We start from the raw sequence: 27686 nt of genomic DNA, 5'->3' as shown, positions 1-27686 counted from the left end.
CATACGTTTCTATCACTGTCATAACTATTGTGATAAATAATATTGAGTTTTCGATCATTTCTGGTCAATTACCTCCATTTGTCGACATACTATCCTAGTAACAATCATGCCAAATTAAAATGACTTATCAAGCACTGCGAGATATTGGCAACTCGTAGTTATTGGTTTCAGTAAGAACGTTAGTGGCAAGAAGAATGATATTCCTCCAGAGAATCACTGTTGTCCCACTACACAGTGATGGAAAGATAATAAAGTAAAATAAAAAGGGTGCAGGTGATATTGGTCTCTGAAAAGAATTAAAGCAAATCAACTCTGTAACTAAAAGATTTAAAAGCATCTCCAGCTGTATATCAGCGGGAAAGAAACATAATATGATGACACGACTTAAATCGTTTTGGGTAATTATATCGATGTGAACAGTAAAGATCGATCCCCTATCAACAGATAACAAACATTTTAGCGCAGGCTCTAAATCATGGTTCTGAGTCTTGACGACGCCTCCCAGCCATTTAAAAGAGGAATTCTACTCTATGAGACAGAGTGAAATAAATGTATGGATGGATGTTCGAGGGTCATGTGAAAATCATTCCACTCACTGTTAAAACAAATCATTATACTGTAATTGTCAATTCATGTACACGTGTAGCCGCTATTGTGCGTGTAAACAAAAAATGATGATAAACTAGCAGAGCACTCGCCAAGATACTCATTTACTTCCAGCATTCACCTATCAATATGTGATGTAAAAATAAATACGAGTGTTATGAGCACTAACAGACAGCAGATGGCAGTAGCACGACAGAGTTTTGGTAAGACATGAGAGACGTGAAGAAGACAGAGCTCTACTTGGGATGAAAGTAATCCTCACTGTATCATGACAAATACGTGAGAATTGATTTATGCCACTGATGTGAATGAGTGTAATATAATGAATTATTAAATTGCCTTGTTTTCAGCCTGTTTTCAACAGATCTGGTCATGTGACTGCATGTTCCATCTGTCCTGAAAATGCATTGGGATATGTTTGTACATTTATTTTATTTTATTTTATTTTATTTTATTTTTTAACAGCACCTTATTTCGAAGCACTTTCCTAGTTGGTGGAACCCCCACTGACCATGGCAATAAATTCTATTCTGATTCTGATTCTGATTCTGATACATCCACACAAACCTGCAAAATGAAATCAGCTAAAATCCTCTGTATCCAAGGAGCCCTCAAGCTGTTTTGGAATTATTGACTTGATAATCGAGCACACAAACACACAACAATGGTAAAAAAGAATTTGGGAATGTTACAATCCACATCTTGACTGTTACTACCTTCTCCTTGTGAAATAAGTCAGAAAATTGTGTGAAATTAAGAGCTCCGGTTCTGAATTCTGTACTTTTCAGTTTTCCATACGAGACTTGAATACTACATAATGTGAAATTAATGTATTTTAATTCCAACTCCTTACCTTTACGTTGTCTCATTAAATGAATTCACAGCGGCTCCGCTCGCCACGGAATTAGTCGTGATAGAGTGTTATTGTGAAGGGTGCAGAGCGGAAGTGCACCAGCACTGGTTGACGCTAACAGGGTAGCGCTGGTCGGATGTGATTGTCGAGCTTCACTGTAACGAAGCATCCGTGATGGCAGAGAGAAATCACGCCTCCGACTTGGTCTAATATGCTCCCTGTGGAGGAAAGCAGAGCGCCACCGGACCTTTCACACCATGACCACCGGCTTCAGCTCTGCCTCTTGCCGGTTCGCAGATTATTTTGTGATCTGCGGGCTCGACACCGAAAGCGGGCTGGAACCCGACGAACTGTCCGGTAAGCATATTAGCCTCCGCGCAATGATGCTAGAGCAAGAAGAAAAACAGCAAACCACAGCTGAAGTGTTGGCGTTACGCTTATAAATGACATCCATTTGATGTATGGTGTGTGTGTTTTCCTTGGTGTTCCATGGTGTGTGTACCATTGAAGCTAGGCCCGGCTAACGTTGCCAGTTTGTTTGGTTGCTCGTCGAAGAGGATTATTGAGTCGTTATTAAACCATGACACTGCTCTCTATTTAAAGCCTCAAGAGATATTTTACAATCCACACAACTCGGTACTAAATCCAAAAAAATGAGAGCGTCCAGATCGACGTTTTTTAAAATGATTCAATTCGTACTTCAATACGGCCTTTGTAAACAACAACATACAGTTGGCTTTTATGCGTTATTAGACGTTATGAACCCTCGGGAACGTCACGTGGTTCTTTTGGCTCTTTTGTGGTGTTTCGTGAAAGAAATGAACCCTTCCAAAGTTTAGAAATAACCGAATGATATTGACTTATAACTAACTAACATGGTCCATGGGTGAACGAGGTAGTGTTTAATGGAAGTGTTCGTAATAAAAAAAAAAGTCCCAGTAAAAATTTGAAGTTCCATGAATTTCTTGGTTGGATAATATTGTAAAGACAAATGAGTCGCTTTTGCCCGTTACTATTGTTTCCTGTTGATAACAGTCTGACAACGTTAATTTAAGATAAACCCTTTCTGCTGAAGATGATAAAGCAACTGTTGTGATTGGCCAATAAGAATGTAGCAGCCAGCATTATATATAAATATATGTCTGTTTTTGTAAGCTCATTGTCATCAAAACAAAAGTACCTTATATGTTCATTATTCGTTGTGTATTTGTTGGGTCTTAAAATGTTCTTAATTTTCTTCAATTTCGTTTTGTTCTTTTTCTTTTTTACCTGAAACTATGTTGACATAAAAAGACATCTAGGGGAATTTGTATTGTAGTAGTAGCTCGATTTCATTGCCAGCCAAAGTGTACTGTTACTCAAATGAATAATGTCAGGGTTTTTCCACAGTTGTCAAAGTAAAAAATGAGACTATGGAGGAAACTCCTCTTGGTCATTTTGTCTCACTGTCGGTTCCTTGAAATGACTTGTGAAAGTGTTTGTGGTTAAGCTGTGGGCAGCATCTATTTAATGTAAACCCAGAGTCACACAATCTTCAGTCCTGTTTGATTCACAATCCCAAGGTGTTTAATCTGTCTGTGACCAGGTCACTGCAAGGGTAATCTTCTTTTCCGCATCATATCCATCACCCACACAGACTTGAACTGCGGCTGTAACCGTTTTAAATAGCTAAGGCTTTGATGACAGGTGACAGAAGTCTTCAGGTGGTTCATCAGAGGTTTCATCGGCTCTTTAACGTCTTAGTTGAATGTAAATTCTTCGTTTTCCGATCAATGTACACATGGATGGTAGCAATCAATGTTATGCCATTATTTGTTACCTGACATTTGGCCTTTGTTCAGCCTTAAAGGGTTAAGAACCACTATTTTCGGTCGTCATCAGCATTTCTTGTACACCTTAGTCAGATGTTTTCGTATTGTCATAATTTAACTTCCTTTTTCCTCGTTCTACGAAACTTCCTGTTTACTTCAAATTCACTTGTGATTCATGATGTGGGGGCACATCAGAGAAAGTGTTAAGAAACTGTGATTTAATAGTCATTTAACAAACACATGCGGGTAATTTCAACACTTGGTGTTTTTGTTTCTGGTGCTCAGTTTTGTTTTTGCAATAACAAGAACACCAGCCGTAACTTGACTACTGTAGTGTAAATAGTGTAATAGTGTAAAGTCCTATATTTGCCATCCAAACATCACCGCTGGTCTGCAGTTGTATATGGAAAGAGAGGATTGGTGAAGCCATAAACTGACACGTAGAGCACAAGCTGCCAAAGCCGGTTGATGGCTGATCCTCACTCAAATTGGAACGAGATGCTGTATCTGTATTAAAGTTGTTAAACCGAGCCTCACAAATATTCAAAATTTTATTCCTCGCAAATATTCTAATATTGTTTTAGCAATGCATTACACGCACATACACTTATATGATGATGATTTTCTGAACAGACTCATCTGACAGTTCCTTTATCCAGTAGTTACTGTCCCAAAAACACCCAGCGATTTTCACACTATCAAACTGTAATTTTAAGTTGAATGAATGTCGCTCTTTTGTGGTCACTGCGTGGGTTTTTGTTACTACAAGTCATATCGCTATCTGGGGTTTGCCGAATCAGTTTCGTGAAAATGGGCTGGAAATTCCTTTGTGGCGGCGTTTACTAAAAATGTGTCGAACATCTGCTTCTGGTTGACATGCCAGTTGTTTGGCTTTTAAATCAGAAAAGGCTGAAAATGTGCCAGGTAGCTCCTAAAAGGATTGGGAGGGGTGGTCAAGTGGGTATTTCTGAGCCTCTCAGCTGCCGTATTAGGGGATAAACCTTGGGTCAACAAAACCAAATATTAAAACCAAAGACATGCATGTGAAAACTGCTCTCTTATTAAGTCTCCCCACCATACTTTCAGACTAATTTGGAAATATTTCTCTGAAGAATGCTGCTGAAAATGAAGATCTGGATCTTGCACACCAACACTGGTTGTCAAGATTTTTTTTCCATTTTTAAGACCCCGAAATGTAAACATAAACACACACGCCGCCATGACAAAACTGCTTCCTACCATGACTATCTGAAAAAAAAAATTGTTAGCCGACGGGAAGCCACGAATATCTCATTGTAATCAGACATGCTTATTCATTCTCAGTTATTGTGTCACCCTGCCACTATATATGACCCCCAAATAAAAGTCAATGAACACAAGTATCGAGGCCACAGGCACACCCATATGAGAAGTAAATCTCTCTCCAATCTTCAGCCTTCCTCATGCAATCCTTGTCTTTATATGTCCGGCCACAGTGCACGTCTTAAGTTCATGAGCAACGGACATCTCTCTCTGTTTTTTTTTTCATTCTGAATATGAAGAAAACCACCCTAATCATGTGCATGTGATGTTTCTTACTTTCAGAGAGTCTGACGTGAGATTTAAACTTTACAGAGATAATTTTTCTGAAGGCAGAGCGTCTCTCATTTAAGCCGTGGCGGAGCACCACAATGGTTTGCATGTAGTGGAAATCTATGCCATCTGTGCACTACTAGTTTCTTAGGTATATACTTCTTGTCCACAGTTAGGTTATCCAAAGAATGCTTGAAGTTCACTACTTACTCACACGCTTCCATATTCATTTACGTTAATCTCTACACCATTCAAAGGTGTAGGTGTTATCCCACAAAACATATCACTTACCAGAATCAGAATAGAATTTATTGCCATGGTCAGTGGGGGTCCCACCAATTAGGAAAGTGCGTCAACATAAAGTGCTGTTAATAAATAAAATCAAATAAAATAAATAGAGTAGAAAAAGGGTTCCAGGGACAAATGGGAACTGTACCGACGTGTGCTAACCCTGACCACTTGGTGGAAATGCACCATAAGGTCCGTATACATAATGCATATGTAATACATAATGACATATTGAATCAGGAAGATGAGTAGGAAACGAAAGATTATTATGTGCGCATAAAAAAGGCCGCAGAACATAGTGCAGGACACACTTGGGGGGCCGCTGCATAGTGGCGAGCAATGAAATAACCCTATGTGTCCAGTAAATACCTAATTTGCATATTTATGACCATTCGCATCCCACTAGACACTGAAACACAGCAAGTTCAGGGTACACTAGTGCACACACTCGCTCTCTCTTACACAAACACACATCGACACAACGGCTGTTTATTCAAATGCTAAATATCCTGTTGAGTTTGTCAGGAAACCTCTCACTCGATCCTACTCAGCAAACAAATGTGGATGAAAGGCTTTACATGGCCATTTAGATACATTGAGGGTTTTATAGTTTTACACATATACAAATCTTGGCAGCGTTAAGGTTACTTTTTTTAACATTGCCGAAAGCCAAAGCTTGAACATTGAATTTGTTATGAAGCTATTATTTGCAATTAGCAATGACTTTGTTTTGATAGAGAAACATGTTTTGCAAATGAATGCAATGACTAATGTATATTGCCTTAATAATTCCATTGTGTGTCTCTTAAAATAATGTACTGTGTAAGGTCAGATAAGGTGAGATTTGCTACGTATGATTCATACAGCGTGTGCTAGTGACTTTTTCTTCTTCACTGGATGGATTCGACCTTTCCTTTTCGTCATTGGTAATTTGGTTGTTTAGGTTGGTGATATGCTTCTTATTGTTTCCAATCTTTTACTAAAAGAATAGCATTGGGCCACCTAAAGCCTTGAGGTGGACCAAAGCCAAGCCCCTGGAGTTGGAGGCTCTCCACCGTGTGATGGTCAAACATCTAAGATTTGCTGAGACCCACTTGTTAAGTGAACACATTCTTTCCCATCAGACCAAAGCAATTAGACCTGCACATTCCCAGCTGCTAGTCTGCTTTCTCTGGGCTGGACCTTTAAACACAACCCTGAACAGATGTTTGGCCTTCTGAATTGTTCTTGTAAAAACATCATCCACTCTTGTTCGACAGGTTGAAATGGAGAGCTGCAGATACAGCCAGCTTTACATTCTTTTGTTACATTGTAGCCATTCTGTGCTTGAAATATAAGAGAAAAAAGCAGAAATAGTTATGGTGTGTTGGACGCGTGCTTCAATCATGGTATAGAGTGAATCCCTTCATTGTGACATATGAGGATGTATAAATGTTATACATCTTTCACTTTAAAGCTGCAGAAAAAATGCAGATGCCCCCTCCTCACTTAGATGTTGTTTTGTCCAAATCTCCTGTACATCCTCTCTCAACCTGCTTTGTTGGGTTTACACCCTGTCGTGACAAGCAGTAAAAAGTTCTGACATTAGTTTTGATAACTAGATGTATTATGCGATAATAGACATTAAAGACATGAAAGCGAGCGGTCATGCTACGCTGGATGAACTAGCTGTTATGATATTTCAACTTTGGACCGAATGTGCCTCAGTAATCTAAATCGCATTGTGAATGAACGTTTTGGTTGTTTAAAAGGATAGAACGATGCCTTGACGTCTAGGCATTTGCAGGCTGAAAGACTGAAAGTGTTTCGCTCAGAGTGTTCACTCAGCAGGAGGCAGATCCGTGGGTGGTCACTGGCAGATGAGAAACTTGCTGATGCATTACTCCTACTGCTTCCGCTCCACGCTCTTGTTGTTTATTTGACAGCAGTCCCTTCATGCCAAACTGTATAATAAACGTCTTGAGTAACTCTATTTAAAATAATAAATAAATCACCAGAAATGAAATATACAGAAGCATAAAGTATTCAAGGATTTTCTTCTCATAAGAATTGTTTTATATTTCTGTTGAAATTATTTTCTTAATACAGTGATAATTAAAGTAGTATGTAATTTAAATGATGGAACGATCCTGAATACTTTGATATCTTATTTATATCTTAAATAAAGCTGTAGTTGAGAAAAGCTTTAGCAACTTAAAAAAGTCACTCCTCCAAGAAACTAAATTGGTCCAGATATTTAAGTGTGTTTGCAAAATCTAATGCTTGTACTTGAAATATGGATCCAGAGAAGATGTTCTGGTTTAGAGTGAGTAACTTGGACTATCATCCTCAATGTTTAAGTCCTCGCTCATATGCTGGTGTAGCAGGATTCTGGGCCTTGTAGCATGTTTAGAGACCTCCATCGAACGTTATATGATCTTAACAATCAGTACGCAAACATTCATTTAAGAAAGGTGACCCAAGAGTTCACTTTGCCCTACAGCTTATTAGGTCATCGGGATGATACCATGAGTAAAAATGAATGAACTTAACAGTTTCTTTCTGTCTCCTTATGACAACAATTTCCCCGCTTGACCCAGGTCTGTGGTTAGTGACGTTTTTACACTTTTGATGCCGGCCTACTTTCTTCTCTGTGGGCCGTTTCGAAGTGAATCTGATCAACAGATTAAACTCTTTAATCCTTAAAACCTCATTCCCTTGACCGGGTTATTTCACTGTATGGCCAAGTTCAGTGTTTGGATAAGTTTGTTTTTTACTCTTTATTATTGTTTAAATTCTCTTGTGAGATACACAAAATGATTTATTAAATGAAAAAGTCATACTTTTATATTTCATTTTGTGTGAGAGGTGATTCCAAACATACAATTATAGTTCTACATGAAAAAATCCTGATTGATAACCTTGAAGTCTATTCGTCCCAGCCATTTAAATGCAGATATTTTTTTTCTTAAAAATGTAATCCAAAAATATTTTTTGTGTTTTTGAATCGTTTTTGCTCATATTGAATATTAGTTAAGAAATTGTAATATTTAAGTAATTTACTCAAAAATAAGTATTGAATGGTAGGATGCGGTCGCCTTATCAAACTGTTGAGTTACTCTGATAACTCACAACACATCAACAGCTCAGTCTTTCAGCGAACAAGTACGACGGATGTTCTTTCTGAAACAAAGGATGAAAACTGCAGTTGGATAAATTCAGTAGCCAATGTTGAGCTTTCCCATGAAAGCAGGAAGCCACTGTCCTTAATCATGTGAACTTTCATCCCCATGATCCCTGGTGTCTCCACTTTGAGAACTAACAGTAGCACTTCAGATTGGGGAACAACATTTGCTTATTTACTGTTTATACTCAGTCATGATGGATGATGGAGTTGTTTAGAGTGAACTTCTGTTGACTGTCCCCAGTAAAAAAAATGCAATCGGAGCAAGACACTAATCAATACTTAATAATTACTATTATAATTATATGCTGCGAATACAAATATGAGTAAGTGGTTTATTTGTGGTAATAAATGTCCCTCAATCTAAAGCGTAAGCAATTGCTGGGTTAGTTGTAACTGTGCTACCTTTGTTTCTGTGTCCTGTGAGAGCAGAAACTGTAGCTGTCCTCTGACATGTTGTATTTTCAAATAGTTCTTTTTCCTTAAAGCAAGTATATTTTCCAACCATATTTGATATAAGAATCTTTAAATATTTGTCTGCTTGATCGACTGAGTTTTGTTTGGCAGACATTTGTCGCATTTAAGATTTGAGCAGGAATACTTTAATGTCACGCACTGTCTTGCTCACCTCGGGACAAATTCACCTCTCTGTTGCCCTCAAGAGGAATTTGTTTTTAGAAGGTTTCGATTCATATTTGTGACGTTTGTCCATCTGATGTTGCCACCAAAAATATGAAAATTTTTTTATTTCAATTGTGCTTTTAACCCCTGCCTCCTAGTCCCAGAGTTACAGAAATGAACTCGCTATGCATGAAGAAGATGAACTTTGATTTTTTTCTGAATAGTGGAAGAGATCAAAGTGTTTCACGCCACTGTGTTTTACGATCAATAAAAACAGGAAACAGATAGTTATATTTCTAGAGGCGACAGTTTCAAGCACTAGCTCAATGTATTTGTAACCAGGTTCCTGTAAAGCAATGCTTGGTTCTGTTCACCACTTGTTCACGCTACGTGTGGTTTGGATGAATTCTGTGTCTGTGAAGTTTACTTGTCTTATCCACAGCAGCAGAGGAAACCACATTTATTTTTGTCTTGATGCAATAAAATGTACTTCATTCGTCAACACTTCAGACGCTGTTGGATCTCCCAGAGCAAGTTAACCTGAGAAGTGATGCGCTACCCATCCAGAACCAAACTTGTGATTCTTTTTTTTTTTGCTTCATTTGTTGTGTAGCTTTATGCCAGTATATAGAAGCTACTAAATTCAGAGATGGGGCCAGAGGAAAATTGGCGAGTGCAAACGAAGGTAACCCCCCAACCCACCGTACCCTCCCCTCATTTCTCCTGCGCTTCACAGAAATCCTTCCACCTTTAACCCGGCGAAACCTTCCAAAATATCCTCAACAGCCTTCTTTTGTTTGCGTCCAATTCTCATATTTTCTGCACTGGTTTGGGAACCTGCCTTCTCTGATTTCTAATTTTTCCTTTTTGGTTTCCCCCCCTCACATCCTTGGGCAGCAGCTGAACTACATGCTAATGTTTGACAATCACCGCTTCTGTTTCCACGCACACACACTCAAAACCAGTGCTGCTTGCCCTGGTGTCGCTTGGTCAATGTTTACTCTCTCCCTACACTCTGAATGAACTTTTTAGTCCTGCTTTGGTGCGTGCATCACTTCTGCTTCACTCTGGGTTCAAATCAACTCAATATGTTCCGATTATGTTCTGTGTTTCTTTGTATTTCCATTAAAGCTGTCCAATTCTACCACCGTCTCTACAGCTTGCTTCTTCTCAATCCAGAACATGTTTGTTATGCTCAATCAAATCCATCTAAAATTGTTTTTCCTTGCAGATGGCAGCTTTATTTGTTGTATTGCAGTCTTCTCTTTGAGACAAACATGCTGATGTGCTTTTTTTTCTTTTATTGAATTGTGTCTGGGGCGTCTTGCTTTTGCCCAGACTCTCCCCGAGTTCCTTCTAGTGTGGCTCTGACTGTCCCCTCTCTGTTCTTACCCTTTCAAACATTTTAGGTGAGAATTTTGAGCAGAGTCCACTTCGGAGAACCTTTAAATCCAAGGTTCTAGCTCACTATCCAGACAATGTGGAGTGGAATCCATTTGACCAAGATGCAGTTGGCATGGTAAGATGAACTTTAAACTTGTGCTGTTACCCATGAATCAATGTCAGGGTGGGGTAAAGCATTGGGGTTGATTTTGTCAAGGAACATGGGAAAGCTCTGACCAGTTGAGAAGAATTGCTCATCATATATTCATCATATATAATTTAAATTAAAGTAGTCAGTACGCTGACTCCTTTCAATGATTATATGATACCGTATTAGTAGTTTTTGTGTCCAAGGGACTGATGTGTTGAATGTGACCAAAAACTGTGACCAAAACAATTTTTTTTTCCATCATGAAAAGAAAGAGTTGATAATTCTTTCCGCACAAGATGGATGTGATGAGCTTTCACCCCTTCTAACCTCCTGTTTGCTAAACCTTTCAAGTCTGTCTTGTGATTTGTGTTCTGTTAATAGGAATGTCACAAGCTTGTCTTTTTTATTCATCATTTTCAGTGTCATACTATCAATTAGGGTTGTGTATTGACAGGTATCTTGTGATACGATACGTATACCGATACAGGAGTGGTGATATGATACATTGCGATGCATTGCAATACTGTCATCAGATCAGATCAGATCAGCAATATAAATCACATAATGAAGTACAATATAATGTGCATGAAAACAAGCTGATTATCTTGAAGTCAGTCCAGTTAGACTTTCAGTTAAAATTTGTGCTTCAAGCGGAGGAATGACTCACTCCCTTAATCAACAAAATAACTCCAATTTACGAAAGAAATATTATTATTACATGTCACAAATGCAGCAGCATATCTAAATATCTTTGTATATAATATTGATCTTGCCTACTAAAAGTATCAAGACAATATCACACAATCGAGTACTGCAATATTTTAGCAAAAATATCAATACGATATTGCACATTATTTAAGCATATTCATATTTTTGTACACGCCTTACAATAAATTGTTTGTTGTTTGTTGCCTCAATCATTTAGATTGTCATCCTTTGCTCTTGTAATGCACCTTGACTTGGCTTCATTCTCGATGCCGGTTCCCTTGCATTTGCTGATACTCTCTAGCAAAATCGAGTACGGTTATTTTATTAAAAGGCTTTCAATCACTTTTTGTTTTAATTCGGGATAAACATTTCTCTAGCACTTGGTGACAGTTGGAAATTTTGTCTAGTCGCCTGCTGCTTTGACCAAAACTTTTCAAAGCCTCGGTCTTACCTCTCCAATGATGTCAGTTTTGATTATGTCTCATAGTGCCTCTTTGTATCCACCCACAGCTTTGTATGCCAAAGGGATTATCCTTCCGAACACAGGTGGATTCTCGGGAGCCCCAGTTCCACTCGTTCATCATCACCAGAGAGGACGGCTCTCGGACCTACGGGTTTGCTCTCACATTCTTTGAAGAGGTGACAAGTAAGCAGATCTGCAGTGCCATGCAGACTCTCTACCATATGCACAATGCAGAGCAGTACGACATCCTGCACACCCCCACCTCGCCTCACAGACCGGAGGAGCTGCGGCAGAAACACCTGCATACTCGTCCAGTGCTCCATGCTGCTCCTGCAATCTCCCGTCTGCAGCGCTTCAACTCTTACGACATCAGTCGTGACACTCTTTACGTCTCCAAATGCATCTGCCTCATAACCCCGATGGCCTTTGCTCAGGCCTGCAGGAAGGTGCTGCAGCAACTCCACCAGGCTGTCAGCTCACCCCAGCCTCCACCGCTTCCCCTTGAGAGCTACATATTTAACATCCTCTATGAGGTTCCCTTGCCTCCATCTGGACGCTCCCTTAAGTTCTCAGGCGTCTACGGGCCTGTTGTCTGCCAAAGGCCGAGCACAGCAGAGCTGCCGCTCTTTGACTTTGCCATCAGCGAGATGTTTAACCTGCTGGGGGTGGAGAACGTTCTTCAGCTTTTCACCTGCGCCCTGCTTGAGATGCAGATCCTGCTCTACTCACAGCGTAAGTAGCTCATCTGACACATTTAATATGGTGAAACCCTTGACTAAAACCTATGTCTGTGTGTCGAATACACCTGTAATCGTATGCATAGATCACTTTAAGACAGACATGCCAACATAACAGGCGATTAGTCGCTGTGACAGACAGTTACTGTTTACTTTCAGTGTGAATGTTGAACTGTTTGGAAGAACTGGATTGTCCGGAGGTAAGCCACACATGCACACTGAGTCAGCATGAGCAGGTTTTGGATCGGAGGCACTTTCTATTAGTGGATAAATATGTCAAGGTTTTTGCCAACCCTGACTTGGCCCCATTGTTTAAGTCTAAATGAGGGTATACTTTTGTAGACAAATGTTGCAGAGTACATTGTCATGTAATTATTGGCTCCACCAATAATTCCATCGAAGCTACAAACACAGATACATGTCTTTATTCATAAGAAGTTGTAGCTGTAATTTTGTTAATGATGTTTCCAGTAAATATTTGTTGGTTACTTCATGTTATCCGCTTCTGCTTTGCCAGCAGTGATTGCTCATTTGACTTTTTAAGTGCCAGACACTTGTTTTCAGTTGAACATTGACACTATTTTCCTTGGTTATTAGCTGATTTATCTCAACTTCTATTGACCAATCTGAAGTGTTTTTCTCTTGCTGTCTTGATTGATTCATGATTATAACTGTCTTAAAATTACTGTGTGAATGTTGAGAGTCTGTATGACTATCTTGCCTTTCCTCAATCACGTCACATTGTTGTGGCCTTAGAGTTAAGAGTTCAACTGCAGGAAGGATTTGTTGCAATTTCTTTTTTTTGTTCGCAGCACAACAAACACTTCCTGAATCAGACCATTCTTCAGCAGCAGTGAAAATGAGCCGCCTTAAGCTGTGTCGGGAGTAAAGCTGTCATGTCTTGGCAGCATCAGTCCTGTGCTCGAACATTGATTTATGGAGAACTGTGCAAACCCAGAATGTTGTACTGTCTGGCGCAGCGTCAGATTTCTTTTACGTCCCTCTTCAAAAACCTTTGGACTTAGAATGTCTTCTGAAAGTGTAACCTGAGGCTAGAGAACATGTTTGATATGCATGGTGGAACCACTACCCAAAGGATTACGTAACCTGTTGCAGGCTTCCATTTAACTGATGCAGTGTGTACCAGCTTGTGTAAACGTCGGTCCCCCAACCCATCACAGGCCACTGCTTGTGCTGGGACTCATGTACACAGGCCTTTGTTGTCTATGGGAGTTTCCTTCAGTTGCTATGTAAATGCTCCTTCTTTGGACATTTTAAAAACGCTGGGGGTATTTTTCTCATTCAAGAGAAGTTCCTGTTTGTGTCCTCCAACTTCTCTTCAGACAGAAGTTTCATTTTGGTAAATGTAATTTATTCTAGAACAGCTAGCATCAGGTTAATGCATTTTAATTGGTGTTAATTTTTCTCATTTGCTCTTTAATTGGAAAAAAAAAACAGATTGGTATTTGCAACCCAGATATGTTGTGTGTCTGTGTGTGTGTGTGCATGCAAAAACAAAGAGTCTAGTGATTTAAGGAAGCCAACGCTGGTGTAATGTTTGGATCCATTACAATAGCTGGAGAGGGCTAATGGTTTGCTAAATCTCCAGAGCTGTGGGAGAACCTCTTCAGGGAGAATGCCCTGGTGTTGCTAGGCAACCAGGAGACGAGCGGTAGCACACAAATGATGCAGGATGAGGATCATTGGTTGGAAGTGACATCATGCCATTGATCCCCCCCCTCCTCTCCTGAGACTTAACACTGCAGAACGTGTGAAGGTTGTGTAGATTTAAGCACGGGCGATCGTCCAATGGGAGGGAATGATGGATTGTTGAGAACAGCTTCTCGCCCCGAGTAGGTCGAATACTACAATTAAAGGAATCAGTGTCAAGTTATAAATAGCCACGTAAGTCAGGGCTGATTTATAAACAACGAGCACCAATATGGCTCATGATATACAGGGTCTCAGACCACAACCACTGCAATGGGTCAGTCAGACTGTGTGACCTGCTTTTGTAGCATGTCCTGCTGCAAACATTTAAATCAGGAGGCACACAGGAAGGAAGGGATGGTGAAATTTCAAGGGGGTCAAACAGAGATTTGTTCAACACGATTAACATGATATGAAGTTGTTGTAAAAATATGATATTTTTACAATCTTGAAACAGATGTTGCACCGTCTTTTATGTCATCAATCTCTCTCCCCAGCCAATTCAGTCCATGAGACATAGCCTACCTAGTTAGTGTGGAAACTTTGTTTGTCCGGGAATGCTTGAGTGATCTCATCGTGAAGCACTCTTCGTACAATACTGTGTTTACCGCAAACATGACAATATTCCATAAGTCAGTACCTAAAATAGTTCACTTGTTAATAGTTTCCCCGAGACCTTAACATGAGCAAAGCGTTGTCAGACGATAAAAGGTGTCAGGAAGTTGTTTGTCTGCTCTCATGTGCAAACAGATGACCAAAGAAAGTGATGGTGTTTTTTGGAACCATATCAGGAGTGAAGGGGAGTCGGGTGAATGCAGAGGTTATGATAGTACAGGAATGCAGTTGAGGAGAAGGAGGAGCCATATGTCGACAGGCATTTGGCTTGAAGTGTGTAGCCGCATATTTGAGGGAGAGCTGCTGTAGGTCAATGAGCTGGAAGTTTTGCTGTGTGACACAGCAGTGTCCATTTTGAAGACCCTGTGGACGATGATATCATGAGGAAACATTGTGAAACTAAGACTAAAGGATGCATAAAGGAGAATTGGGCCTCAGCAAAAAAAGAGATCCACATTTCCAGATGAAATGGTGCAGAATAAAATTGAATAAAACTGATCAAATAGTAGCTGAATTTAAACAGTGTGACAGGCTACCACCCTCCTGTATCAAGTCAGATGGTCAAAACCCATGACTCTTTTTGCATATGGAACTGGGGTCCTTGACATTCTCTGGTGTTCGTGACATTCTCTTGGTAACGGTTAAATCTTTTTAAAACAACGGCATTTGTGGGGCTTTTTTGCGTGACCATACAAAGTTAAACCTCAATTTGAGAATGATGGCTTCAAAATAACAATCTCATTGTAATTGGGTTAAAGGTTGGTTCAGAGTCCTGGTTAAGGTTGGCCATTTGTTTTGGATGCTTAGGTTTTGGGTGAGAGGCTGGGAAAGCATTATGCCAATGACGTGTGTGTGCGCATGTATGTGGGGATGTTTTTCCATATAGTCTTGACAACCCATTCTTGTGAGGACATTTTCCTTTGTGAGGACATTTTGGCCTGTCCTCAAATGTGAAACAAAAGTGAGCGCACGTGTCTAAACTTAAATATAAAATATAATATATAAAATTTAAAATTTTGTCATTCTGAAAAATAAAAAGCAGCAATTACAATAAGACAAACTGATCTAATCTGATCACTTCAATTTTGTATTTGAAGGTCACCTTCAATAGTGAATGTTGTTTCTCTCATGGCAGACTACCAGAGGCTGATGACGGTAGCGGAGAGCATCACAGCCTTAATGTTCCCGTTCCAGTGGCAGCACGTCTACGTTCCCATCCTCCCCGCCTCACTTCTCCACTTCCTGGATGCACCTGTGCCGTACCTAATGGGCCTGCACTCTAATGGACAGGACGACCGCACAAAACTCGAGCTCCCGCAAGAGGTACACAACCAAATTTGACAGTGCTCTTTCTAAAATTGGAGTTGGCACGAATGGTACTGTTTAATAATCCATGCATTATGACAAACTCTTACCGAAAGGAAAGGGTTGTCAGTAAAAATAGCACGCTGCACAAACTATTCAGCAACTTGCTGGATTTTTTTTAATGGCTGCACAAAATCTGTTCTGACAGTCTTTGTGTGTAACTTCTTTGTTGAGTTGGAGACACACCTGATGTCCAAGCCTTCATCAGTCTTTCGTTACATTCCTTCCAAGGTCTTTTTGAGCAACAAGTTATTCCACATATTCTGAGCTTTGGTCTTCAAATAGGAGCTTGTTGTAGGGTTGGTTGCTGGTAAAGTGCCAGCAGGTATGTTTGTTTACAATTGAAGCACTCCCAACAATGGAGTGGATAAGTCCGTGTCAGTGTTTAGCCACGAGCTAACAGAATGTGTCAACTGAGCAACTAACTTTTAAATTTACTATAGTGATCTCATTGCTGTGATAGCTATAGTAAAACATTTAGAAATATAAACACATGGAAAACTGATGAACCAGTGGGAGCAGTGGAAAATGGCTATTGTTTGTGAATGCGTCAATCTAGCAGTGTCTGTGCTCACATTATCTGAGAAGTAAATCTGCACTAATTGAAAACAACATCCTCACTTCCTGTAACCTGTTTTTCCCCAGGCAAACTTATGTTTTGTAGACATCGATAACCATTTCATTGAGCTGCCAGAGGAGTTGCCCCAGTTCCCCAACAAGCTCGAGTTTATCCAGGAGATCTCAGAGGTGCTCATGTCCTTCGGTGTGCCTCCGGACGGAAACGTTGCCTCCAGCGACAACCAGGCCAAGTACAGAGGTTTCCGATCGGTTGACATGGTGTCTGACAAGCGCAATGGAAACCTGGCTCCTCCAGTCAACTCCTTCCTATTGAGGGAAAATGAAACTATCGCCAGACTGCAGGCTATTGTCAAGAGGACGGGGCTGTCTGGCATTGAGACGGTAGGAACACGACGGTGGTGTTATTCTATCAAAACATTTGGCAGGTTTCAAGGACTTCTTTGACTGTCCTGATTCTTACCTTCTTTACTTTTCACATGTTGGAGACAATCACAGGCAAAAACTCCACACACTCGATCGATTTTCAATTTGAGCTCGATTACATATTTTTTCTGTCATTTAGCCTCAAGAGTTTCGTAAGCATGTTGTTTTTGTGTGAATAAGTTTTTCCCATTATTTGACCCTGTCTTCTTATTGGTTTCTATATTCAATTTCAGAGTAGATGCATTTGACTTCAGCAGTGCTCAGATGTTGCAGGTGTTTTTTTTATTATTAAAATAACTGGGAGAACATCAAATGATTCTCATGACTGTAAAAAAATGTTATATATATTTAAAGGGCTAGTTAAATTCCAAAGACAAGTACTCTGTCTTCTATCTAACACAAGGGGGAGCCATCACACACACCTTGATGCCGTTCATTATTCTGTGCAGGAATTGGTGAAGCTCTTAGCTTCAGCAATAGAGAAGCTCCACTGACCGTTTTATCTTAGGTTTATGGTTCTGCTTTATTGTGTTTCTTGGTAGATTTCTATAGGCTTTTTCTTCATTAAAGAGCTTGTTATTAAAGATATGGGCACTCTGCATCCACTATTTTTTAGATGTGACAGTGCTTAGACAATGTAATTTATTTTAAAAAGGAAATAATTTATTCTGTTGTAAAGCATCTTGTTACTGTCAACCTGACAATGGCGTGCAACTGTTAAGTGTCTTAAGTGGACTGAGTGACATTTGAAAGAGAAAGGTTTCCTTTCCGTACCCCTGCCTGGGGCCATAACTTCTCCTCGATTCCTCTTTTGACAACAGCTGGGATGAGATAACATGTCATATGTTCCCTGCTTAGTCTAGTTATATAATCTTTCTTTCACAGCATTTTCTCGCTTATTCATTACTTTCCAAAATAAGGTCATTTTATGAGTAAGATGTTTCTTACTGCAGCTGAATGTGTGTGTAAGTAGTTGGGTATTAAATCTTATATTTGGCAAAAGCTAACTGTATTAGGAGTAAAGCCATAAGGTGGTCATAATGACTTGACGCTTAGCTGTGGGCGTCTTCTTTTTTCACCTGCAGTTGGAAGTTCGGGAAGATGCCAGCAGCAATAAAGACATTCGGTTCCAGTGTGATGAAGAAGAGCTGAAAATGCACCGCATCAACATCCATGTACGCGAGGTGTTCGCGAACCGCTTCACGCAGATGTTCGCCGACTATGAGGTGTTTGTCATCCAGCCTAGTCAAGACAAAGAGTCCTGGTTCACTAATCGGGATCAGATGCAGAACTTTGACAAGGTATTCATCATATGTTATTATATTTCACTTAGGACTGAACTCCTCTCTGTGATTCTGTCATGTTCATTTTCTGTGCGTGTCCTGTTGCAGGCATCTTTCCTGTCTGACCAGCCCGAGCCCTACCTGCCTTTTCTGTCACGCTTTCTGGAAACACAGATGTTTGCGTCCTTCATTGACAGCAAGATCCTCTGTCATGATGATGAGGAGCGTGAGAATTCATTGAGAGTCTTTGACACCCGTGTGGATAAGATCCGCATGTTAAACGTCCGCACCCCCACTCTGAGGACTTCCATGTACCAGAAGTGCACAAACATTGAAGACTCAGGTAAACAGGCAAACAAGTGATCTTTCATGAAGCACAGTAAAACATGGCATGGCATTTTGCAGAGAAAGCCATTGAGATGAGGGTGGCCAAGATTGACCACACAGCTCTGCACCCCCACCTGCTGGACATGAAGATCGGTCAGGGACGATACGAGCAAGGTTTCTTCCCACGACTGCAGTCGGATGTTCTGTCCACTGGACCCATTAGCAATAAGTGTGTTTCCTCATTATTCTGAGTCACAGCACCAAGTGAAAACCACACCACATGAATTGTTCTTTTGCCTGTGTCACAGATGGACCAAAAGAAGCGCTCCTGCTCAGTGGAGGAAGCGGGATCGGCAAAAGCAGCACACAGAGCACCTTTGTCTTGACAATGACCAGAGAGAGGTTTGCAGTCCCATATTTATAGTACTCATTTTTTTCTTTTTTTCAGTTTCCTCTTTCTTTTGGATATTTATTATTTACATGACTTAATTGCATGACTGTTTCTGCTTTTATCTGATTTGTTTGATTTTTTTTTTTTTGTTTTCGTTACTTTCTCTTCTCTTTTGTGTCTGCCTGTCTCACTCACACTCACATTCAGCATGTAGATTGCATGTTTCGGGAGCTGCAGCTCCTGCTCTTTCTAGACTACTACTGGTTCTCGCAGTCCTTCAGCCCCTGTTTAAAGTCGGTGACTGTGGATGTGGTATGTTTTCTGTGCAACTGCCACCGCATGACATTTCCCCACCTCTGTCATTAGCTCTCTTTAGCCATCTCTGCCTCCAGCTGAACTAACCATGTGCTTTAATCACTAACTGGTGATGCACTAGTGTCATGAAAATCTAGTTTTAACTGAGTGTAATTATATCTCTATGGAAGCCTTGTTTCACTTTTGCATAAGTAATTGCTCAGTTGTGTGTTGATGTTTCATACTATTTTTGAATCTTTCAATTAAAGGGAGCAGTCATAATTGTGTTTAGTTGTCTATTGAAAATACTTTTTTTTAATAATGCTATGTTGTTACATTATTTGTTTATCATTCCTCAATTGAATTCAGTGCTTGATTTATAAGAGTCATGTAACTCTCAAACTTCTACGCTTTTAATTGGTGATGATGGACTCTAGGTATTAGTCGTTGTCTGCTGGTCATTCGGGTTCTAAATCACTTGTATATTTATTCAGAAATACATCCAAGAAGCCAGAAACCTGGGCACAACCATCAGACAGCCCAAACTGTCCAACCTGTCGCCATCTGTTATCGCTCAGACCAACTGGAAATTTGTTGAAGGTCTGCTGAAGGAGTGCAGGAACAAGGTAATTGCCAATGTTTTTTTAAACTAACAGTTGCGCTTATTTATATATATCATGTTATTATCATGTTGGATTGACATCAGAGGTGCCACTGTACCCAATTATTTTGGTCATTTTAAGATGATTCTTTTTTTATTAAGTTACACCAACATCAATTCAACCAATAGATTAGTTCGAAGGAAGAAATACTGTGTTTTCATTCTGTTTATACCAAAAAAAATATCAATGAAATTCCCTTTCCATACACCACAGGATATGACATTATGATTCTGACAAGGTTCTTGCTCGCGGGTCAAACGCTACCGCCATCTTGTGGTGGAACTGAAGTATTCAACTGTAAACACCGGTGCGGAGTGCAATATCAGCTAGTAATGAGCGATTTGTCTGGGGTTTTTTTATGGAAGAAGGTTAATGTAAACAAAGGACTTATTTTCACGCTTGCCAGAGGATGTCTGACTGATCGCTGTCAGGCCGCAGTTCTTCACAGATACTGAAGATAAAGCACTTTTCTTTTTACCTGCGTTCCAATAGCCCTGAATGGATCTAACTCCTCCACCAAGACACTTTCCTGGCACATCAGTCCAGCTGCCTAAAGCTCTGCTCATCAGACTTGAGTCATAAAACTCTGTGTTCCAGTATTCTGCCAAGCTGATGGGCATTCCAACTTTCTAAAGCCCATGTGGCTATCACTCAGGGATTCATTTCTTATTTCTGTTATGGTCTGATGAGTCCTCAGGCCATATCTTCACTTACCTGTAACTTGGCACTAAAGCAGTGCATCCTCTTTCACTGTAGATATTCAGTTATTGCTGAATGCTAATATTAGTAATACTAATTCAAACAACCTCTTGTGTGTAGACGAAGCGTATGCTCGTGGAGAAAATGGGGCGAGAGGCGGTGGAGCTGGGTCACGGAGAGGTCAGCATCACTGGTGTGGAGGAGAACACTCTGATCGCTAGTTTGTGCGACCTGTTGGAGCGAATCTGGAGTCATGGGCTGCAAGTTAAACAGGTAAGAAACCAACATCTCCTCTGAAAAAAAATGGACTAAACATCCTCTCTCTTTGTTTTCTAGGGCAAATCCGCCTTATGGTCCCACTTGCTGCACTATCAGGAGAGCAAAGAAAAGAAAAATGCAACTCCTTCTGGTCTTGGTCCCCCAGGTAAAGTGAACATGTCAAACCTAATCCTAACCCAAAATGTATTTGTTAAGCTATAACTCTCTTTTTTGTACCTTCAGGCTTTATTCATGATCCTGAAAGACGAAAATCTGACGGCGGTGGATCGGCCATGCCTCCTCTGAAAATCTCCCTCATACAGGACATGAGGTGAGAGCTTGCATTATTTTTCTTTTGATTCTTTTGATAAATGATTCAGGTTGAAATTATAAACAGAGTAGTATAACCCTGCAACATGCCAAAAATTATAATGCGACACAGCCGTGTTAGCAGACAGATAACAGTGAATGGGTGAAATGAAGAGACAATGGGAACGTGATGTTCATGGGCTTACATATCCATGTTTGTGTTGGCGCTTAATGTTTGCTTGTATGTTTGATGGCAGCCTCAATTTAACAATGTCAAGAGTGAAAAACAGGGGTTGAGGAGTCAGGGCATGAAGAAAGAGATGGGGTGTAACTGCACATTACTTCCACTCTAGTTATTGGACCCCCACAGGCTTCACTGTAAACAGAGGAAGGGGGTCAACTCAGGTCATGGCCGCTCAGCACTACTGTGTATGGAGCCCTGATCCCTTCTGAAGTTAACAGCAATTAATGCATTCATCAAAGCCGCGCATCAAGTAGCTTATTATACAAGTGAGTTTATTGATTTGGGTTTGGGTTAATTAGCTGGCTCATGTTTTGCATAGCTTTTGTAGGAGGATGGAAAACTGGGTTACTCTGGGTGGTTGTGAAGGGTGGAGACAGGGAGGGGGATGGTGGGGAGAGAGGAGACGTTCACTTGAAGCAGACAAGCTTATGGCACAGGTGGAGTGGAAGGGAATGTGTCTGGACAGTGCAGGCATGATAGTGGCTCGGAGGGACGACATGCGACTGACTCGTCACACACACAGAGTCTGGTCTGAAATGCCACCGCAGGGAGGGAACCATCCTACCAGCCACAGCAGCAACTCTTGCAGTTGGAGAAAACCACTGTGGTTCAGTTCAGTCCTCTGGAAAAGTGAGCTGTTAATAATGATTAAAGTCAAGTTTGGAGTTGTTTTCCATCTGAGTTGTACATTGATGCTCTGTTTATCGTCACATTGTGACCTCTCTAAAGTGCCTCTCTAATCTTCATGATCTAATTCACAGACATATTCAGAATATAAGCGAAATCAAGACGGATGTGGGCAAGGCCAGGGCGTGGGTCCGCCTCTCCATGGAGAAGAAGCTTCTCTCCAGACACCTGAAGCAGCTGTTGTCTGATCTTGAGCTTACAAAGTGAGCAAAAATGGAAACCTTGAATCTCTCATTGTATATTTCTGACTGTGTTCTTTATATGTATGTTTTATACACATGTTATTGTTCCTTGAGGAATGTCTGGCTCAACATGACGTCTGAGCTTCTGTTAAATATTACATATGCTCTTTTGAAATTGCCAGAATCATATGGTCATCCACCAGTGCATAAATAATTCACATGCTTCTTTATTATTAATATCTGAAGGGTAACTGGGTCATGGGGGGTTTCTGTTGTTACCTTTTTCCAACAATGCGTTGGCTACTTTGATTACAGGAAACTGTACAAGCGGTACGCCTTCCTGCGATGTGACGATGAGAAGGAGCAGTTCCTCTACCATCTTTTGTCTTTCAACGCTGTGGATTATTTCTGCTTTACCAACGTTTTCACCACCATTAGTGAGTTAGTTTGATCAATAATCCCCCCACCAGTCTGAAATAACTGCTCATCATGTTTCTATTTGTTCCTTCTCCAGTGATCCCCTACCATGTAGTGGTGGTTCCCAGTAAGAAGCTTGGTGGCTCCATGTTCACAGCCAATCCTTGGGTGTGTGTCTCGGGCGAGCTGGCAGAAACAGGGGTTCTGCAAGTCCCCAGGAATACTCAGGATATCACTTTTGAGGTTTGAATCTTATTCTTTACATGTGGCCCACCTCCAGAAGAAGAAGTAATACATCTGAATTCCTTATGTTGTGCTTGAGTTCACTCGTATTCAGTCATCGTATTTAATCTGCTTACACTTAAACTCCAACCAGCAGCAGAACCAGGATCAAGTCATATATACATATATATAAGAAAAACGAAAAGAGTCTATCTAATCTAAGATCTAAATATCATACAATAAATGTAATATATTGTTTGTTTTTAAACTGTAAGAAGATATAAGGGGCTTTTCACACATTCGGTACAAGACTGTTTGGCTCAGAATTCCGAGCAAGCAAACCGGGTTTTGTCTGCGGACTTGATCCTGCCAGGAGAGCTGCTGCGGGAGACTGAGTGCAGCAGTATGGGATTCGCGATGTGTGCGGGTTGATAACTCACATGTTTTGGCCTTTGTTTGGCTGATAAACATCTGATTTTATTGACAGAAATGTACCTTCTTAAATGCAAGTCCTCATTTACTTAAATGAATAATGCTGGGCTCTCAGTGTTTTCACTGCTGTGATCCTGCAGCTGCACAGCTGTCGCTGGTTTGCTTAAATTATTGAATATTATCAGGCAATTCATTGCTCATTTTTGGCGTATAGATTTGTACTTCACTGATAAAAATCTTTTTGATCGTCGGTGATCTCTCTCATTTTGTTCAACTTGAAGTGAGGGTAGTGTGGATGACTAAAGACGCTCCGCATTACACAGCTTGTTTCCCCTATTTCCTTGTAAAATAAACACCATAGCTCTCTTTTGTGTCTTCTTTTGGCTTTGAAACACCACATTCTATTACAGCCGTGGCGGAGGTCCGTCATCAGTTAATATCTGAGGCGACGACGACTCGTAGTGTTAAGAAGGCGACCCTAGTGTCGCCCAGCTAATGATGACTTCCTTGATACTAGTATGGCACATATCCACAGCGAAATGCTGGGGCCGTGTATTAAATCTGAACGTCTCATGGCCCACATGCGTGAAATAAAAAAACTTTTAGTGGCCATCTAAGGGCCACTCGCGGCCCAACCGTGGGCCGGTGCCCTATGTTTAAGAACCACTGGTCTTAAGTATCCCCTGAGTTTTAGGAAGTAGAAGTGGGTGGGTAATGCTCTGGGGTGCTGCATCTAAATCTAAATCACCATGCTAACAATTAATAGATAGAGAGATAGAGCTAGAAACAGATTTGTATTGCTAATGGACATGTGTTGGTGACCTCTAACAGAAGGAACAAATCTGTATTTTGCATTTACTTGCTTGTATTTTGGCCTTACTTTGCTGTTTTTCCACTGATGGTGTTGCACTATTGACCTTCCTTAACCATTGCTGCATCCTTGTGTTTCTAGTGCCAGAACCTCGGAAAACTGACCACAGTCCAGATGGGTCATGACAACACCGGACTCTATGCAAAGTGGTTGGTGGAGTGTGTTATTGTCCGCAACGAGATCACAGGTCACACATACAGGTGGGCAAGTCTTCCCAATTCCCAGTTGAGCATCTCAGCGTTGCGGTACGATAACTCGAGGGTTTGGTGACCAGGTTTCCTTGCGGCCGGTGGTTGGGCAAAGGCGTTGACGACGGCAGCTTGGAGAGGATCCTGGTCGGAGAGCTGATGACGCCAAGTGCAGAGAACGATGAGAGGATGTGTCGAACGCCTCCGATGCAGCAGTCCCCGGGAATGATGAGGCGCTTTGTGACCATTTCGCCAAACAGCAAGCCAAGTGAGTCACATAATCAAGACACTGGACTGGAAATGTGCCTTTGGAAGGCTGTGTTGTTATTTCCTCTGGGTTTGAATGAGTTTCTCTTTCTCCATTTACAGAGTTAAATACAGGTCAAATCCAGGAGGGAGTGGGAGAAGCCATCAATGGAATAGTGAAGCACTTTCACAAGCCTGAAAAGGAGGTGAGAGACGGCCGTCTAGACAGGCCCCATCATGGACCTGTATTATTTAACACACATGTACAAAAGCAGCTTTTCTCCTCAGCTCAGAATCTGCTGTGTGAAGTGTTAAATTCATTCATGATTATTTTCTGTCCTTTTTATCTTATTTACCAAATTGTGTGTTTCAGACTGCAACAGCATAGTTGTTGAGCTGTGACTTTTTAAGGCCTGAATAAGTTCAAGTACACTTTTGTTTGTGGCCAGGTTTGTCTTTAAAGACCTCACTGCATATTATTTAGCTTCTGTATCGTCCAAACTTGTGAGTATAGACATGACATTTTATCTCTTATTATTAATATCAGAGTTTAGCTGCACTTGACTTTTAATTTGAGTTGGTCAAATTCTGAAGAATTGGTGCTGCGAACAATTATCTGTAAAGGTCAACAATGTTAGCATGATTGATGAATTCATATTAGGTATATTACTTAATGTGAATTTGCCAATGGCTAAGTATAGACGGCTGTTTCTATCTGTGCTATAATTACAGCTTTCTTGGACTGGTTTGTTTTGATTTCAAAGACCGTTTTAACAGGGGAATCCCCCCGTACGGATTAGGTGTTCAGAACCTGCGTGTGTAGTGAGGCTTTTAGGATGATCCATGTGTAAAGTCTGCTGTCTCCTGTCACATCTTCATATATAATACGAGGACACTAAAACATCTGCTACGGCTTGTGATCTTCATCGAGCTCAGTTCAGTTGTAAATGGTGCTTATCTGTTACATGTCATTCTCAGAGAGGCAGTTTGACTCTCCTCCTCTGCGGGGAGTACGGCCTTGTCTGGGCTCTGGAGCAGGTTTTCCAGCACGGGTTCAAATCCCCTCGCCTCTTCAAGAATGTCTTCATCTGGGACTTCTTGGGTAATCACGTGCAACATATGCGAATATGTGTTTCTGTATATCTTGATCTGATGGCCCTTTCTTTTGGTTTGTTTTACATTGCACAGAGAAGGCACAAGTGTACTTTGAAAGTGCGGAGCAGCGCGAGGTGGTGCCGGACGAAAACTGGCAAAGCCGAGTGAGACACTTCTGCCGCTTCATGCGAGCCATAAACAACACGTCAAGAAACATTGGCAAGGATGGAAAGTTTCAGATGCTCATCTGCCTCGGAGCAAGGTAGGGGTGAAAAGCTTTCTGGACGTTTCAATATTCATTTGTCTTCATAAATTGTATGGTTTTGTTACACTGTTCTTTTTGTCCTCTTCCTCCTAGGGATCATTTGCTGCACCACTGGATTGCTCTGCTCGCAGACTGTCCGATCACGACTCAGATGTACGAGGAAGCCGCGCTCATGAAGGACCGCTCACTGGTGAACTCTCTGATCAGAGTACTTCAGACTCTGCAGGAGTTCAACATCACTCTGGAGGCGTCTCTTGTCAAAGGTGTTGGGATCTGAACCAAATGAAACAGAGGAAGAGGAAATGCTCTCCAGACCAGGAAGGAAAGTGACACTTTGTATGAGGAAGCAGGCATTCATCTGAGGAATCTTTTGGCTTACATTAAAGCTACTGTTACTTTGCCATATATACTGTACATGTATATATATATATATATATATATATATATATATATATATATATATATATATATATATATATATATATATAAAGTGCAATGAGCCTTCAAGATATGTTACTATTTTTATTCTCAAAGATGTTGCCATTAGGTGTTTAAATATGATTTATTATTATTATTATTATTACGACTGATCCTAAAAGCCACAAAAAGTTGTGCTGACGTTTTATTGAAAGCTTGATATTTTCTTTGTGACAGTGAACTGCTGACTGTGGTGATACTCAAAGCAACACTGGGGATCAAAACTGTTCATATATTTTATTAAAGAAAATCAATATTATTTTGTAAATTCTGTTGCTCACTTGCTCTGTCGTCAACTCAGAAACCAGTGTCATATCGCAGAGCTTGAAGCAAAGGTGGTATGCTTTATAAGTATGTGTACGATCGGGGAGCTGAGGCAGAGGCTACGACACGTCTGCCTTCTCCTGGAAAATATTTTACATGAAATAGTTTCATACTTCTCGTGAACATGACTGTTTTTGCATGATTTTGAGAATGAGAGATTCTAGCTGGTTCCCGGTGATCACACTCTAGTATTCTTTTTGAATATAACAAGTTGTTTTTGCTCCAGCTCTTCAAGAGAATATGTGGCTCTGTCCTCTGAACAAAGCTGTTTGCAATGACGGCCTTTATGTAAATAGCCCTAATCCAACCCTCTTTCGACCATCATCATGCTCCTTACACTATATGTGTACGATACCGTATCTGTTGCCTCCTCATGCTTAACAGTGACCTCTCTCTCTCTAACCGCCACATAAGAAGCAAAGGACTATTTTCTCTATTTTTTTGTTGTCATGGTTTCTTGCTATGCAATACCCAAGTTAAACATTTTAACCCTGCAAGTTTCATCTAGTCTCTCATTGAATGATCCATTTGACTTATCAATGTGGAAAGATTGACATATGAGCGACTTATTTCTGTGCCAACATCTGGAATTTGTGTACAACTCCCACATGAGAATACTGGAGGAAAAAAAATCTATATATTTTTTTTCCAATTCTGTTGTACATTTGTTGACATAGGTGTATAATGTAGTGTTTATGAAGTGAAACATGTACAGTGTAAAAATATCTGAAGAATAAAGCGTCTGCAATGTATTATGGTGAATGT

The 27686-nt window shown here is 40.6% G+C and overlaps 1 protein-coding gene across 4 annotated transcripts; it reads left to right on the top strand.

The window, feature by feature from the left end:
• The first annotated feature begins 1577 nt into the window (after positions 1-1577).
• dennd5a (DENN/MADD domain containing 5A) lies at positions 1578-27686 on the top strand. Of its 4 annotated transcripts, XM_053865128.1 has the most exons (24): positions 1578-1816; positions 9528-9599; positions 10324-10433; positions 11667-12351; positions 15817-16004; positions 16692-17006; positions 18134-18349; positions 18440-18674; positions 18737-18887; positions 18967-19060; positions 19257-19361; positions 19838-19969; positions 20825-20977; positions 21041-21128; positions 21206-21293; positions 22277-22405; positions 22700-22821; positions 22899-23044; positions 24408-24526; positions 24601-24782; positions 24884-24966; positions 25739-25862; positions 25949-26117; positions 26214-27686. In XM_053865128.1, the coding sequence occupies exons 1-24, from the start codon at positions 1717-1719 to the stop codon at positions 26395-26397; spliced, it is 3990 nt and encodes a 1329-aa protein (XP_053721103.1). In that variant the 5' UTR covers positions 1578-1716; the 3' UTR covers positions 26398-27686. The 4 variants fall into 4 exon arrangements, with proteins under 4 accessions (XP_053721103.1, XP_053721104.1, XP_053721105.1 ...); XM_053865129.1 differs by lacking the exon at positions 9528-9599; XM_053865130.1 differs by lacking the exon at positions 19257-19361.

This window comes from Synchiropus splendidus, chromosome 5, assembly GCF_027744825.2.
Source record: "Synchiropus splendidus isolate RoL2022-P1 chromosome 5, RoL_Sspl_1.0, whole genome shotgun sequence".
Taxonomy (NCBI): domain Eukaryota; kingdom Metazoa; phylum Chordata; class Actinopteri; order Syngnathiformes; family Callionymidae; genus Synchiropus; species Synchiropus splendidus.
The sequence above is the reverse complement of the archived record's forward strand: the minus strand, read 5'-3'. Positions and strand labels throughout refer to the sequence as shown.